Here is a 15,812-nt window from a genome sequence, read left to right as displayed (position 1 = left end):
TGCACGCTGGGAAGCACGAATCCGCAGCAACACGCCTCTCCTCCTAGCCCTGCACACTTCTTCCAGCATGGTAACGAGGTACACCCCTCCATCGCCAGGCACACTGGGCCATTCTCAGGTGCAGCCCAGACTCTTGTAGAAGCAGGAAAAGGCCACGCTGTCAAGAGCTGGGCCCATCAAGCAACAGATGAATGTTTCCTAAATTGTAGCCTGCACAGCATTTTCGACAAGTCAGCAACCACCAAGAAGAGAGAAGTTGAGCATTCCCAGTACAAAGGAAAAAAGACCTTCACTACAAACCATTCTTCTGGCACTGTCATGTCAACCCAGTGGCACAGGAACTAACCTCTTGCCAGGTGGCACAAGGGTCCTGGAGCAGCAGAAAAAGCAGTGCGCTGCACACACCACAGTCAAGCACCTGCATGCTGCGGGCAACAGAGGCACCCTGTCCCAGAACGACAGCAAGGGAACCAGCGCATTCGCTTGCTCTCAATTCTACTGTGTGTGCCGACCTTGCCAGGATTCCTACTGTGCAATAGGCAAAGAAGTCCTGTGGTCTGCTCAGCCTAAGATCACGCACTGCAAAACCACACAAGAGAAGGAGTGACGGCTTTGCTTTCGGAGTCATCTCTCACAGCCCTCCAAGCCCTCAGACCAGCCTAGCTCCTAGGCAACTGTCTCTATTGCTTGCCATAGACAGCAACGAGCACAGAAAAAGAAATTGTGCTGAAGCGGACCAAGATTGGGTCACCAAAAGCAGACCCCCCCCTTTTCCTGGAGGGAAGCCATCCTCCTGCCACCAACAACAGAACTACGGGGGTGCTCGCAAGGGGGTGCTGCTGTGCTCCCTGGCCCAAGAAGAAGAGCAAAAGAGGTAAAGGCGGAAGTAGAGCGTGAGTCACTTCCTCTGCTGCTTCTCGGTCAAGGCTTCCTGTTGCATTTGGAACCAAGACAGCGCAAAGCAGCTGGCAGCAGCCCAGGCACGTGAAAGAGATGGGCACAGATTTAGGCCACAACTACTGCTGACAGGGTAGACATCGGAAAGCCCAGGAGCAAGATAGACATCCAAAGCCACGCACTGCTTGGGAGATGCAGCATCCAGGCTAGGCTGGAGCAGGGCATGGAGCTGGACCCCTTTCCAGGTCCAGTTCAGGGACCGCTGCTCTGGGTGGCCTTTCAGGCCTTGGTCATCACCTCTTGTCAGAAGCACTTCTCAATATTCCTGGTGCTCGCTCAGCAGAGCAAGAGGCACACCTCCCCCCCCCCCCGGCATGATCCCACAAAAGACTTGCCCTGCACACGGAGAGAGATTTGGGGTCTTCCTGCCAGAATGCTGCCTGCAGTCAACAGTGTACCCAGAGCACTTGCCATTTCTTCCCCAATTTACATTGCAGCTACTGGGACTGGTCTGGGATCCTGTAGCGCCAGCAGTACATGGGATCCCAGCAGAAAATTGGCAGGTCAGAATCAGCTCAGACTTGTGAGCAAAGCAGTGCCACCACAGAGCCTGCTTCAGAGTGGGACCCGAGGACGCACTGACTTGGCCCAGTACTACTCTCGCATGCTACCTAAAGAACCTATGCAAACTTAAATGAAACAAAGCACGGGAGAGGAACAAGAACCCCCCCTCAGACACGGAGGGCAGAGCCAGGCTGCTGCAGCAAGCCAGGCCACCAGCAAGCACTGGTGAGCACTCAGAAAAACGTGCTTGAGCAACAAGCAACCTTTAAAGACCAGCCACCACAACACAGAACTAAGCGCAGCTGCTCCTGTGAAGACAGGCCCAAGAAGTAAACACTAGCATCACCAACAATGCTGAGTTCAAGAAGACTCCAATGTCGCAGCAAAAACAAACTCCTTACAAATTCTTTCCTGCTTGAAAAACAACATGGACATACTGCATTTACAGCACGCTATACTATGCATATGTCCTCAGAAACAAGCTCTGTGCCATTTGGTGGAACTTACGCTCCAGTAAGCACGTATAAAGCCACATGCTACAGACCACCTCGCTTCATTCTCACACAGCCCCAATCTGCTGCCTTTGTAGGCAAGGGAAGGCAACACTAACGCAAAAACCAGTGGTATGAGAACTTGTAATGACAACATACATACTTCCAAATTCTGACTTTCAGCCGACCGACCTCCCACCAAGCTTCTCTTTACCTGCAGAGTCCACGTCTCACACTGGCATAAATAATGCAACCAACAAAAAAAAAGGCAGTCCAGGTGTGATCAGAACATCAGACTCGTTCAGGAGGACAGAAAGCTGCCTTCCCCTGACTTGGACCCTTGTTCTGCTTGCATACGCGAAAAGCTTCTGGGCACCAGCAAAAGCCCAAGTATCACACAAAGGCTCAGCACTGAGGCACACAAGCCCTGCTTCTTCTGGAGCTATACAGAGCTGCTCCCCTCGCTCCCAAGCGCAGCAGCACAGGTTTGGCCATCTCGGGAGGGGGCTGCAGCTCAGCCACGGTGCCAGTCCTGCTTCATGTGCAGAAGTGTCTCCAAGCAGAAGACCGGCAAAAGACCCTGCCGGGAGCCCTGAAGGGCCGGAGAAGGGTGTCTCCTCCACCACGACCTTACCTTTTGGCTTCCTCGAGGTGGCAAAGATATTCATAGGCCACGTTCTGCCGCCTCCGCTCATCCATCTCTTCCGCAGTCATCCTCTCGTTGTCCAGAACAGCTGTAGGGAAAGAGGCACCTGGTCAGCCCCAAGAAAGAGAGAAGCATCCCACTCCAAGTCCCCAGAACAACCATTCCACTTCTCTTCCCCCACCTGCCAGTCTACCTGGCATGGTAAAACCCGCTTTTGGTCAAAGTCCCATGAGAAGCTGGTGCCAAATACCTCCTCCGTCAGAGAAAGCTGCAGGGAAATGGCCTAAACTCTGCTCCATCCACACCCCCAACAGGCCCTCCTGACGGACACAGCCTTCCTCCACTGGCCGACCAGCCACCGCTCAGCACCACAGGCCCAGCCACAAGCCGAGGCTGCGCAGGAGGGCAGTGTGCACCCAGCAGGCCAGCGCTGCTCAAACTCTCGCGCCTTCCACACTGCGCCCTGCCAGAGGCGGAGAGGAAGCCAGGCTTCCCTCAGGCCCTGCCCGCCTTGGGCTGCGAAGAGCCCCCAGGGCCCCTGCAGGACTCCAGCCCGCAAGACGCTGAACTCCGAGGCTGATCCTGGGAGGGCGCAGCTGCTCCTGCCCCTCCCCGTCCTCAGGGCCACCAACGCGCCCGTCCGGCCCGCGTCCTGCGCACTGCTCGTTCCCAGATGGGCGCAACCCTCCCACTCCAGGCGCGCAGGCCACAGCTGCGGCCACCCGGTCTGGCAGAGGCGGGCGCCGGGCACCCGGCCGGCCCGAGCTCGGCGGCGCAGCCTCCTTCCGAATGCATCCGCAGCAGGCCCGAAGCCGGGCGCCGGCACCCCCGGCGCGGGGAGGCAGGCCGGAGGACCCCGTTGCTCCGGGCAGGCAGAGGCACTCGGCCGGCCCGCAGAGGATCAGTCCACGTTCGGCCTCGAGCCGGCGCCCGGCAAGCCCGCCCGCGGCAGTCGCCGGCCGCCCCGCCCGAGGAGCCGTCCCGGCTCCAGCCCCAGCCCGTCCGCCCGCCGCGCCCCGGACGGCCAGGCCCGCCGCGCCCCGCCCCGCGACCCAGGGTGGAGGGCGGCCGTCGGCAAGCCCGGAGAAAGGCAGGCGTCCGCGCCCAAAGAAGGCTCCCCGCTCGGCGCTCCTCCCGGGCGCGCTCCCCCCGGAGCCGTCCAGCGGCCCCTCCCCAGCACGGCGGCCGCGGCGCCTCCATCAGCCCTGCCTGCCAGCGGGCGGACTCACAGCCATAGTGGGGCCGGGCCGGGCCCGCCAGCCCGTCGCTCTCCTCCGGGGCCGACATCAGGGCGCGGTGCGGCGGCGGCTCGTCTGGGCGGCGGCTGCGGCGGCGACGGAAGGAAGGAAGGAGGGCGGCAGGGGCGGAGCAGCGCCTGCTGGGGCGGGGCGGGCTTCCTCCGCTGCCAGCCTCTCTCTCCTCCGGCGGGCAGGCCGCGCCCTCCGGGTTCTGCTCGGCGGGAAGCCCACGGGGCGCGGCCGGCTGGCCGTAGCGGCACCGGAGAGGCGCGCTCCGCACTCGCCGGGCTCCGTTGCCGCCGCTCCGCAGGGGGCGCCCGGCCGCTCTGGGCGCGCCTCTCGCTGCCCGCCAGTCCTGCGGCGCGATGATCCACGAGCTGCTGCTGGCGCTGCGCGGCTACACAGGGGGAATGTTCGTGGTCGGGGGCGGCGCCCTGCAGGTGGGGGGCGGCGGCGGCGGCGGGAGCGGGCGGGGGGCGCGGGGTCCGGGCGCCCCTCACTCCCCTTTCCTCCCCAGGTCTGCCCGGAGCCGCCGCCGCTGCTGCACCCGAGCGAGGCCGGCCTGCTGGCCCGCATCTGCCGCCTGGGCAGCTTCTACCTCCGCCTCAGCGAGTTCGTCGAGCAGTTCGCCGAGCACGTGCCGCCGCCCGCCGCCCCCGGCCCGCCCGCGCAGCAGCCCCCGCAGGTGGGCCGGGCTCGGCCCGTGGGGAGGGGGGAGCGGAGCGCCCCGGCGGCCGCTGACCGACCCGCTCTGCCCGCAGGAGCCGCCGCCGCCGGGGGGCGTGTACCTGCAGGCCTTCTGCGCGGGGCTGGACGCCGTCCTGAGGCCCTACCGCCAGGCGCTGCTGGGCCTGGAGCAGGAGGTGAGCTTCTTTCCCCCGTGCCCCTTTGCCGCCCTCGGAGGCCTGGGGCAGCGGGCGGGGGTCCGCCACGGGCGGCCTGCTTCAGGGCTCTGCTCTCCCTCCTCTCGCAGTTCCTGGCCGACCCGCACCTCACCGTCTCGCACGTGAACCACTCCCTGGACCAGGTGAGTTGGGGCTCCTGGGCAGCCGCACCGAGGCCCCACAGCCCTCGCTCTGGAGCTGCTGGGCCCAGCTGGGGGGAGGCTGCTTCTGCCCTGCCCCGCAGCCTATCCTGTGCCTGAGCCCACTTGTCTTGCAGTTCCAGCTCCTCTTTCCCTCGCTGATGGTTGTGGTGGAGCAGATCAAGACTCAGAAGGTACAGTGCAGCAGGGCAGCTTCCCATGCTTTCCCCCTCCTGCTCTTTCGCCTCAGTCCAGGCGCAGGCACAAGGGCAGAAGCTGCCTCTTCTCCAGGCCCATCCGGGCTGCAGAAGGCAGCACAGACCTGCTTGTGCTTTGTGGAAGCTTGATGCCCCTGGACGGGCAACCAAAGGGCCTGGGAGAGCTGGGCTGCTGGCGGTCAGGGAGGGGCAGGTAGGAGAAAGCAATGAAGGCGTAGGAGAGAGGGTGCCAGAAGGTTCTTTTTCCTCACGCAATGCCAGAGCGGGGCATCCACTAAAACAGAGCAGCAGGAGGGTTAGAACAGAGAAAAAAATGTTTGCTTCCCCAGCGTGTAATTAATCTGCTGGACTCCTTGCTACCAGATGATTGTAGCTGGTATAGGTACCTATGAATGGGGGTTCTACTGAGTGAGAGAGGAAAACTCTCTTGTGGGTTGCAAGTTTATGGTGCATGCCTGTAGCTTCCTTGTTTTAGAAATAATCTCTGAATGCAGGGTGTGAGTAGATGGCAACAGGATGCAGATATCTTGTAGTCTTGCATGCTCCTGGAGGCATTTAGTAGGCCAGTGTAACATGCTGGAAGCTGGGTTAGATGGGCCTGGGCCTGACCTAGCGGGGTGCTTCTTATGTTTTTATGCCTCTGGCTTCGCTTACTTTACACAAGAACATAAGAGCCGGCTGGATCAGGCAATACGTCCATCTAGTCCAGCTTCCTGTATCCCATAGCAGCCCACCAAATGCCCCAGGGAGCACGTGAGACAACAAGAGACCTACATTCTGGTGCCCTACCCTGCATCTGGTATTCTGATATAACCCATCTCTAAAATCAGGAGGTTGCACATACGTTTCATGGCTTGTAACGCATGATGGATTTTTCCTCCAAACTTGTTCAATCCCCTTTTAAAGGCATCTAGGCCAGAAGCCGTCACCGCATCCTGTGGTAAGGAGTTCCACAGACCAACCGCATGCTGAGTAAAGAAATGTCTTTCTTTCTTTTCTTTGCAGATCCATGGCTGTCAAATCCTGGAGATTGTCTACAGGCACAGCCGAGGTGGCCTGCCCCCTGTGCGGGCTGCTCTGGAAAAGTGAGCAGTTTCTGCCAAGGGCCCATTTTATGAGGCTTCCTGGGCAGGAGAGCCTCAGGGCTGGGAGAGGCGTGCATTGGAGCCAGTGCCCCCCTGCCAGGCCCACATTGTGTAGTGTCTCTGTGGCCAAGAGGACTGCCCTTCTTACTCCTGGGAAACCAGTGCTTAAGGGGGCTGCAGGCCTCTCCTTGGGCTGTTCATCTCTTCCCTACTCCTCCTCTCTTCCCATACCTCCAGAGTTCTGGCCATGTGCCATGCCGTGCTGTACAAGCAGCTCTCAGCCTGGATGCTGCACGGGCTGCTTCTGGACCAGCATGAGGAGTTCTTCATCAAGCAGGGCCCCTCTTCAGGGATGGTCCCAGCCCAGCCTGAGGAGGATGAGGATGACTTGGGCATTGGAGGTCTGACAGGGAAGCAGCTGCGAGAGTTGCAGGATATGGTGAGATTCAAGTGGTCTGCTTGGGGGTCACAAGTCCTTTGTTTTCCTTTCAGACTTTTTGTCAGTCATCCCACTCTCTTGTTTCCTCAGAGGCTGATTGAAGAGGAGAACATGCTGGCTCCCTCCCCAAAACAGTTCTCTCTGCGGATAGAAATGTTGCCTTCCTATATCCCTGTGCGCGTTGCTGAGAAAATCCTCTTTGTGGGCGAATCTGTCCAGATGTTTGAGTGTCAGAACGTGAGCCTTTCCAAGAAAGGTAGGGCGCTGGGGTCATCAGTTGTGGTCCGAGTGGTGCTGTGAGGATTCTGGTGCCGATGGCCAAGCTTTGTGGCCTGACTCACTGTTTGGCGGTGCATGCGAGTCTGCTGGTGAGCTGCGCCCTGCCGGGGAGGCCCAATCACAGTCCTGCCCATGATGGCCTCTCCCTCTAATCCCACTCAGCGGGAGCAAAGAATGTTGGAGGTTCTCTCCCTGTGTTCTTTATCGGGGTTCTACTTGCGAGGCACTGCTCTGAAACAAGACCAGGTTCAGCTACTGTATTCAGCTACTCTTGAGTTTCAGTGCTTTTTCTATATACTTTTGGGAGGTAGGAAGGTTAAAGTCTGAGAAAACTTTTTTGCCCTCTTCCTGTCTAAAGTAGCGTTCTTGCTCACTGCACCCATGGCTCTCGGTACTTTGAAACAGGTCCTGGTAGGAAGGACCTGGAGGCCAGAGTGCACCTGCGCCTGAAAGGGCCCTGTGGCTGATAAAGCTGCAAGGAGGGTGCTTGGAAGAGTGACAACCTTTTTCTGCAGTTCCAGGGACGCCCAGGAAGGAGGGCTTGCGGTCTGTCCCAGTGGCTTTCTTTGTCTGCTGTAGGGGTTGCCTGCCCTGCCCCGCACCAGCAAGGTGTCCCTCCCTTGAGGCTGCCTCTCTCGTTTTGCAGGTTCCGTTCTGAAGAATCAGGAGGACACGTTTGCTACTGAGTTGCATCGCCTCAAGCAGCAGCCCCTCTTCAGTCTGGTGAACTTTGAGTCGGTGGTGGACTGGATCCGCAGCACGGTAGCCGAGGTCAGTTCTGGGAGTCCTGCTGTGACAGTCTCTCTGCAGGCAAGAGAGTCTGACAGTCGGTGGCAGCAGCAGGGCAGTCAGGTGGTGCATGAGGGACTTGCCTCTTAGGGGGCAGTGGAGGTGGCCAGGCAAGCAACCGCAGCTCCGAGCTCTGGGTGCTGATGGGCTGTTTTCTACTGTTCCGCAGCATTTATGGAAGTTGATGGTGGAAGAATCGGACTTAATCGGCCAGCTGAAGGTAAAGGCAGTGCTGCTTGTGGCCTCAGTCTCCTTAGAGGCAGGCAGCAAGCTGGCCGGAGTCCCTTGGACAGAGGGTGTCCAGATGTCTTTTAGCAAGTTCTCTGGTCTGCCTTCCAGATCATCAAAGATTTCTATCTCTTGGGGAGAGGGGAGCTCTTCCAAGCGTTTATCGACGTGGCCCAGCAGATGCTGAAGACACCTCCCACTGCTGTGACTGAGCATGGTGAGCCTTGGGGGTGGGTGGGAAGACCAGCCTGCCCCCTGGGCACTGGTCAATTGGTGCTGGGGGACCGTATCTTGTGCCCGAGGAGGGCAGGGAGGGGCCAGAGCCTGCTCCTCAACCTGCTCCTCTGATTCTCAGATGTGAACGTGGCTTTCCAGCAGTCGGCCCATAAAGTGCTGTTGGACGATGACAATCTTCTCCCTCTTCTCCACCTGAGCATCCATTACCATGGGAAAGAGCACAGAGGTGGGTCTGGGTGTTGGGCAGGAAGTGTCAACTCCTGCCTCGGTTCCTGCCCAACCCTCTACTTTCAGGGGCAGCGCAACGGGTCTGGTCGATGAGGCTGAAGTCTGAACCTTCCCTCCGCTGTGCAGACTCCCCAGGTGCCTCTCTCCATGCCACAGGTCTTCGTGTCCTGCTTGAGTAGTGGCAGGAGAGGGCAGTGGAGCAGGCGAGAGGCGCGTGTGCGCAGCATAGCCCAGCAATCATTGCTGCTTCTGGCTGCTGCCGGCCATCTTCCCAGGGCCCGGCCACTTTGCAAATGTAGCCTACCTGTCTCCGAACTCTCCTTTCTAGATGCAGCTCAGGGTCGTGAAGCACCTTCCCGAGAACTGTCTCCCCACGAATCCCCCACCTCGGGCTGGGCAGCTCTGGGGCTCTCCTACAAAGTCCAGTGGCCACTGCACATCCTCTTCACTCCAGCAGTTCTGGAGAAGTGAGTGTGGCTGGTTCTAGGCCAGCAGCGGGCAGGAATGGTAGAAGCTAGGGCAGGCTGCCTGGGCTCAGCACACCCTTCTGGGGTTTCGTGCTATTGCTCACGTATGTCTTGGCTGCAGGTACAATGTGGTATTTAAGTATCTTCTCAGCGTCCGGCGGGTCCAGGCAGAGCTGCAGCACTGCTGGGCCCTGCAGATGCAGTGCAAGCGCCTGGAGTACAGCAGGACGGATGCTGTCAAGTGGCGGCTGCGGCATCACATGACCTTCCTGGTGGACAATTTACAGTACTACCTTCAGGTATGGGGAGGGGACTGCGCTGTACATTGCAGGGGGGGAGAGTGCCTGGCTGAGAATTGTTTTGGGATGGAGTTTGGAGTAGCAGAGCAGAACTGAGGAAGGGGGCCGTCTGGAGGCTAAACTGTTCGTCATCATGGGGGGGAGGGGGAGAGATGTTGTTCCTTATCTTGGTACACTTAAAAAATCTCCTGCCAGGACCTGCCCATTGAAGTGATGGGCAATCACAAGGCAGTATTTGCTCTTTCCCTTTGCTCCTGGGGGCATTCCTGCACCTTTCCAGCCAAAAGGCCTCTGACAGGCTTCTGGAAGGCAGTTTTTTGAGTTTCTTGCCATCTCAGGTGGATGTCCTGGAGTCTCAGTTCTCTCAGCTGCTGCAGCAGATAAACTCCACACGTGACTTTGAGAGCATCCGGCTGGCACATGACCACTTCTTGAGCAATCTCCTAGCCCAGTCCTTCATTCTGCTGAAACCAGTAAGTGCCTCCTGTTTCTGCAACCCACGGAGTTGTAGAGGTGGAACTTGTGGTCAGCCCTGCTGTCAGCTGTCTGCCCTGCTGCAGTGGTTGTAATGGAGCAGCCCAGGGGTTAGAAGAAAGGGAAGCTGACTATTAACAAACAGCAGTTCATTCTGGCTGGAATTGTCAGAATTCCACACCACTGTTGCCCCCCCTCCCCCGCGTTGCCCTGTGTGTGGCTTGCTTGCTCATTAGATTAGAGTTCAGTCGAATTTGTTCAAATCACTCCTCCTACTTGATTTAATCACTTGATTTTTTATAAAATTGTACACTTAGTTACTGTAGTCTTAATACAAAGTTCTTTATACTAGCCCGGGGTGCTCACACTTTTTTGGCTCAAGAGCTACTTTGAAACCCAGCAAGGCCCGGAGATCTACCAGAGTTTTTTTTACAATGTTCGCGCCATCATAACATATAACATTTATGTGTACAATGTATGTTGGTGTACCTTGAGCCCCACTGAGTATAACAGGACTTACTCCTGAGTAGACATGCCTAGGATTAGGCTGTGAGGCTGCAATCCTAGCCACACTTACCTGGGAGTAAGCCCCATTGAGTACAATGGGTCTTACTCCCGGCATTTCCTCCCAGAGGCACCTGAAGGGGGGGTCGGCACTCCGCAATCTACTCATTTTGCCTCACGATCTACCGGTAGATCGCGATCCACCTATTGAGCACCCCTGTACTAGCCAGATAAGACAGTTCATTTTAGATCACCTATACTGTGCATTTTAGTAATTTATTTTGAAAAGGTTTCAGATTAGTTGTGTAGGTATGTTAGAAAATGGTTTTCAGTTACCGAAGCTGATTGAAATGGTTATTTGTGAAAGTCTTAGGTGAGCAATCTCCAGTTCAACAGGTTAATCATGAATATTTCATAGTTTTCTTATCTTACTCTGTTAGAACAACAGAATCCTTAAAATTATTTTATGTAAAATGATTCCATTTCCGATCCTCTGTCTCTTGGCCTTCTTGAAAACATGCACTTTTGAAGTGAGGTATAGGTTGACTTTGTGTAGACTAGTGGTTTCAAAATCAGTAAATGCTAAAGGGTGTGGCTATAGTGGTGATTGGGCAGCAGTGCCCCCAGAAGTAGCACCTTGTTTAACCCTTGATGCATGTAGCCAGTGTTTCTCAACCAGTGGTACGGGTAACACTAGTGGTGCCTGAGGAGGTATTTGGTGGTACTTGCAGGACCTCTGGATGCTTGCTGCCTGGCAGGGAGACCGGGAATGTGATGCAACAAACAGCAGTAGGAGACTCGTATCAGTGGGCAGAGCTCCAAAGCATGCTTTTCCATGCTCAAAAAAACCCGTCCACCCTGACCCGCTTTCTGGTGTTTGTTGCATTGACTCTGGTCTCCCAACTCAGAAGTATCTGGAAATGATGTAATTGCCAGTTACTTCCAGTGCTACTTCAAATAGGTGGACCATGCGAAGTGGTGCAGAGGAGGACAAACATTGAGAAACACTGATGTAGCCTAGGGCGCAATCCTTACCCCTTACGTCAGTGCTTTCCAGCACTGGTATAGCGGTGCAAATGGGACATGTGCTGCATCCTGTAGTTGGGTGTCACTCACAGAGTCCTCCTTGAAGTAAGGGAATGTTTGTTCCCTTATCTTGGAGCTGCATTGCCCTTATGTATGTCAGTGCTGGAAAGCACTGACATAAGGGGTTAGGATTGCGCCCTTAATCTGCCAGTTCCACAAACCACCAGAAAGTGGGTAATGACCCACTGGGGGGTCCTAGACCCACAGGTTGAGAACCGCTAATGTTGACAACACTGCAGAAGAATGGTACAGTTGCCACTCCGCAGAAATATGCCTCACTCAAGGGGAATGCTGAACACAGTCTTGGAAGTCTTAATTAAGCCAACCCAAGAATGGCCAACATATATCATGTGGGAGTGGTAAGCCCCCAGGAATAACTTCAGACTGAACTGGGACTGCTCAGGTCTGCTATGTCTCATCTCAGACTGAGATGCTGAGGTCTCTGGAGACACACACCCAGTTTGAGAGCAGTCACATTTTCTGGTGGTATCTTTGAGGACTGGGCTGAGTATGAGATGAAGTATGCAGGTGGAGAGATGGGAGAAGCCTGTGGAAGCGAAGTCTGTCACATTGAGGCCCCAGTCCAGCAACACTATTTAAAAAGGCTCTCTGAATATCACGGCTTCACACTGGAATGGATTATCTTTATTTCATAGTGAGAGTTCTGCTTTAGCACACTTCTGGAACTACGTGCAGAGCTTTTTAAAGCAAAAGGCGTTTTAACATTAAAAATCCAGTTCTCCCCCCCCCCCCAAAATCATGGATTTTCATCTCGCCTGCCCACTTGGCCAGAACTTTGTCAAGCACAGACCCCCTGGTGATGCTCCTGGCATCACAGTGCAAGTCCAGCTCTTTGCCTTCAGTCAATAGAGGGCCCACTTTTCCTTGCTGCTGGTTCAGCACTGGTCAGGGCGAGTTGCGATGTTTCCCTCCTTGCCTGAAGCACCTGCAGGTGGGCATGAAGAGTCTCCTTTGGACCCGCTTGCTGCTTTCACTGGCTTCATGCCGTGCCTCTTTGAAGAATGCCCCATTCCTGTCCAGACACTCAGGGCATCTTACAGCACAAGACTTGTAAAAATTCAAAGCAGTCCAAACAATGAGAGAACCAGCAGAAGACAAAATCACTCAAAAGCGAGCCACCTCTGAACCAGCACAGGACTGAGCCCAGTTGTGGTGCTCAGCAGTGGTGCGGGCACCTGCCGAGAAAGGCAGTCTCAGAAAGGCAGTCCTTCAGCCAAAGGGGAGAGAGCTGTGTGAGGAGCACATCTGGACCTGCACTGAGGTCACAGCTGTGCAGTTCAGGAGTACACTCAAACTTTTGCCCTAGTTCTTGGCAGGGTTGTACTGCATGAGGAAACGGGTCCAGGCATTGGTAGAAGCTCTCTCCTTCCATCACAGAGAAGACCCTGATTGTACAGAGACCTGCAAAAAGCAGAGCCAGGAGAAAGAGATATGTGGGATTTTGGAGGGATACAGGCCACAACTGGGGGCTGCGCCTTCCTCCCACAATTTGAAGGTGTGCTGTCTGCCTGGTACTGTCCCTAGAGCCAATGGGGGGCGAAGGGTGTCCAAGGATGCCCTCTGCTTCTGTGAGAAAACTACATGCTTGGCCTGTTCTTTGTCCATCTTTTCTGCTTTGCTTTGCAGGCCTTCCATTGTCTCAATGAAATTCTGGATCTTTGCCATAGCTTCTGCTCACTGGTGAGCCAGAACTTTGGGCCCCTGGATGAGCGGGGAACCGCACAGCTGAGCATCTTGGCCAAGGTGTGTGTGTCTGTGTCTCTGTCTCTTTACCTGCGAGCTGCCCCCCTCCCCCCCCCCAGGCAGGTGGTATGGCACAGCCAGGTTCTTGGGACCTTCCTTCTGGGGTCACACTCTAATAGCCAAGGGTCCTTTCGTGGATGTATTGCACAGTGCACACAGGAGACAGGGATGTGGTGGGAGTTGATTGCACCTTCTCTTGGGTCTGCTCCTTGGCAGCAATACAGGATGCTGCTTGTTCCTGGGCAGAGCAGGAGACCTGGTCTCTCCACCCTATCCTCCCTTGAGAGTGGACTGGATGGTGGCGGTGGGTCTCACATGGTGGTGTCTTTGCAGGGCTTCAGCTGCCAGTCTTCCCTTCTGTTCAAGATACTCTCCAGTGTGCACAACCACCAGATAAACTCCGATTTGGCACAGCTGCTGCTACGCCTGGACTACAACAAGTATTACACCCAGGCCGGAGGCACCTTGGGCAGGTATGGCTTCAGTGGTACCTAAAACCTCTCGCCACATGGCAGGAATTGGCCACGGATTGGTGGCAAAGCTGAGTGACCAAAAGACAAGGTGCCTCTTGCTACAGGGGAGCAGGGACCAAGGAGGAAGGGTGCTGCCTCTGCTCCTGCTGGCAGGCTTCCTAGTGGAGGCACTGTGGGGAACAGGATGCTGGACGAGGTGGGCCCCCTTAGGCCTGTTCCAGCCCTTGGGTTCTTTCTATGTTGAGTTATACAACAGGGAGAACTGGGTTGTGGAGTCTTTGCATTATGTTGGCACACTCCTCCTTTGCCCGAGGAGTGGCAGCAGTCCTAGTTGCCTATGGCAACAAACAGAAGGGCGCAAACCACAGCACTTGCCAGGTGAACCCGTCCATTTCGACATTGGTTTTCATGGACTGCAGGTGCTGCATCAGGTTCATAACATGGAGTTTTTCTGTAAATAGGGTGGGTTGCACAAAAATGGAAGCAAGACCACACAGGTGGCCCCAAGAGTATCTGCCTCATGGTGGCGAGCTGGATGGGCAGGCTGCCCCAGTGCATGGTGGTAGTGAAGAAAGCAAACTGTGCTGGGATTATTAGGAAAGGAATTGAGAATAAGACTGATGACATTGTATTTCTCCATATCTATTCTGGTATATATTAACTTTGTTCCCCATCTGTGGCATGGCCACATTTGGAATACAGTGTATGGTTTTGGTCACCACACTGCAAGGAGGATATTGTGGGGCTGAAAACGTGTAAAAGAGCAGTCAAAACTCAACTGGAGGGGCTTCCTGGTGCATTAAGGCTATTGTTTTCTGGGCTTTATAGGTGGGGGGGGGTGTTATAGCAATTTGGGTATATGGGATAACAATGTGCAGAGTTGAGAAACGTCTTTCTCCTTCTCCCAACAGTGGTTGTGGGGTTGTGCACCTAAACTGATTGGCGAGCACTTCAGATCGCACACAAGGAAGTTGTGCTCCACTAGCTTGCAGTAATTGCAACCACAGGATGTGGTGAGGCCCACTAGCTGGTAGGATTTCGCTACTAGTCTTGGCTGGGTACTGCCTCCAGGGTCAGTGGCAGTCTACCTGTCCGTACCCATTGTTGGAGAGAGAGATTTGTCTTTCCCTTTATTTCTGGTGGGGAAACCGGATGGCCTGAGGCAGCACAGTTGTGCCCACGCATGTGTCTCAAGATTTCAGTTCATGCATCTTACGAAATTTTATGCTGAAATGAATAAGCTTCCTTTTCTGCTGCTATGAGACTTTGCTGAAAAACTTCTTGTTAATTTGACATCGACAGTCTCATTTAGCTGTCTTTTGTGACTTTGGCAGGTGTTGTTCCTTTACTTCCAGCCATAGGTTTCTCTCAACATGGTGGGTTAGAAACTGTTGAAGTTGAATTCTGCAATATTGTGGCATCACCATAGTTCTTCCTGTAATTGTTCTCTTTCCTGGCAGCGTGGGGTTGGAGTAGACCAGGCGTCTCCATCACATGGACTTGAATCAAGTTTCAATGGAACTATTCCAGCAACTTGGAGCAGCAAGTCCTCTGCCCAGTGGAGGTGGAAAAAAGACAAGGGGCCCACTTTGCGCCTTTGCATTTGTAGCTGCTGAGGCCTCTTCTCCCCCCTCATGTTGATACATTAAATGCCTCTGGTGCCACTTGTAGGGAAACAGGTGCTGCTTTGCCCTTCACAGGGCAGCAAGGTGTTGCTTCCACTGGGTGGCAATCCCAGGCCCTAGTCGTCAGCAACTTGGCTGCCTGTTCAGTGCAACAGGATACATGCATGTCCCCTGAAGGGGGTCCCCATTAGGAGATTGTTTCCCTCTGCTCCAGAACGATGTCCTCCAGTCCCTTAGGGTGGGATGATGGCTGAATTCTCACTGTGGTTCTCCCCTCGGCTTAACTGCTGCTCCTGGTCCACAGCCAAGGCTTGGTGCAAAGCAGTGGATATAACCCTACACTGTTGCTGACTATGGCTTTGTGTGTTTTGGTTTTGTAAAGAAAGCTTAAAGTAATGTGTTGCCTCCTCTTCTTGAAGGGCAGTTTGGGGCCTGGCTCCCTCACACAGATGCTTAACTCGCTGTGTCTTCTATTACCTTGGCACTTTCTCCCACTGGCTCTCAGGAGGTACATGTGCAGCTCCTGAAAAGGCATGCAGAGCAATACAAAAGGCTAAGAGAATACCAGGTGGCTGCCTTGCATCTCTCAGACTAGGGAACGTAAGAGCTCAGCAGTGCCGCTATACACTGCATAAAGTGAGTGACAACACACTCGGGCAGGGTCTCATGGGCCTAGCCAAGGCTGGCCTTAACCCACCAACTTGCCTTTGAGGCTCTCTCTCAAATGGGGGGGGGGAAGAGATGAAAAGGAATCTGA

At 55.3% G+C, this 15,812-nt stretch overlaps 2 protein-coding genes across 2 annotated transcripts in view; one reads left to right on the top strand and one right to left on the bottom strand.

The window, feature by feature from the left end:
• IQGAP1 (IQ motif containing GTPase activating protein 1) overlaps positions 1 to 3,955 on the bottom strand; it is a 56,953-nt gene extending 52,998 nt beyond the window's left edge. Inside the window, exons 1-2 of the mRNA XM_066635085.1 lie at positions 3,828 to 3,955; positions 2,587 to 2,686 (exon numbers count right to left, since the gene is read on the bottom strand). Coding sequence (XP_066491182.1) covers positions 2,587 to 2,686; positions 3,828 to 3,885 — 158 coding nt within the window. The 5' untranslated portion in view covers positions 3,886 to 3,955. The remainder of the gene's footprint in view (positions 1 to 2,586; positions 2,687 to 3,827) is intronic.
• A 162-nt stretch (positions 3,956 to 4,117) lies between these two features.
• On the top strand, positions 4,118 to 15,329 carry TUBGCP4 (tubulin gamma complex component 4). The gene is made up of 18 exons (XM_066635087.1): positions 4,118 to 4,276; positions 4,354 to 4,521; positions 4,598 to 4,699; positions 4,810 to 4,863; positions 4,998 to 5,054; positions 6,084 to 6,163; positions 6,401 to 6,602; positions 6,693 to 6,858; positions 7,528 to 7,652; positions 7,840 to 7,890; positions 8,010 to 8,115; positions 8,254 to 8,361; positions 8,692 to 8,830; positions 8,952 to 9,129; positions 9,468 to 9,602; positions 12,841 to 12,957; positions 13,291 to 13,430; positions 14,891 to 15,329. Exons 1-18 carry the CDS (start codon positions 4,202 to 4,204, stop codon positions 14,904 to 14,906), a joined length of 2,019 nt encoding a protein of 672 aa, XP_066491184.1. The 5' UTR covers positions 4,118 to 4,201; the 3' UTR covers positions 14,907 to 15,329.
• Positions 15,330 to 15,812: the final 483 nt, after the last annotated feature.

This window comes from Tiliqua scincoides, chromosome 8, assembly GCF_035046505.1.
Source record: "Tiliqua scincoides isolate rTilSci1 chromosome 8, rTilSci1.hap2, whole genome shotgun sequence".
NCBI classification, from domain to species: Eukaryota; Metazoa; Chordata; class Lepidosauria; order Squamata; family Scincidae; genus Tiliqua; species Tiliqua scincoides.
The sequence above is the reverse complement of the archived record's forward strand: the minus strand, read 5'-3'. Positions and strand labels throughout refer to the sequence as shown.

Excerpts from the sequence above, each read along its gene's own strand:
- TUBGCP4 (XM_066635087.1), top strand. The coding sequence starts at position 4,202 with ATGATCCACGAGCTGCTGCTGGCGCTGCGCGGCTACACAGGGGGAATG. Across the intron at positions 4,522-4,597 it reads CCGCGCAGCAGCCCCCGCAG|GAGCCGCCGCCGCCGGGGGG; the intron begins GTGGGCCGGGCT and ends CTCTGCCCGCAG. Across the intron at positions 8,116-8,253 it reads CACTGCTGTGACTGAGCATG|ATGTGAACGTGGCTTTCCAG; the intron begins GTGAGCCTTGGG and ends TCTGATTCTCAG.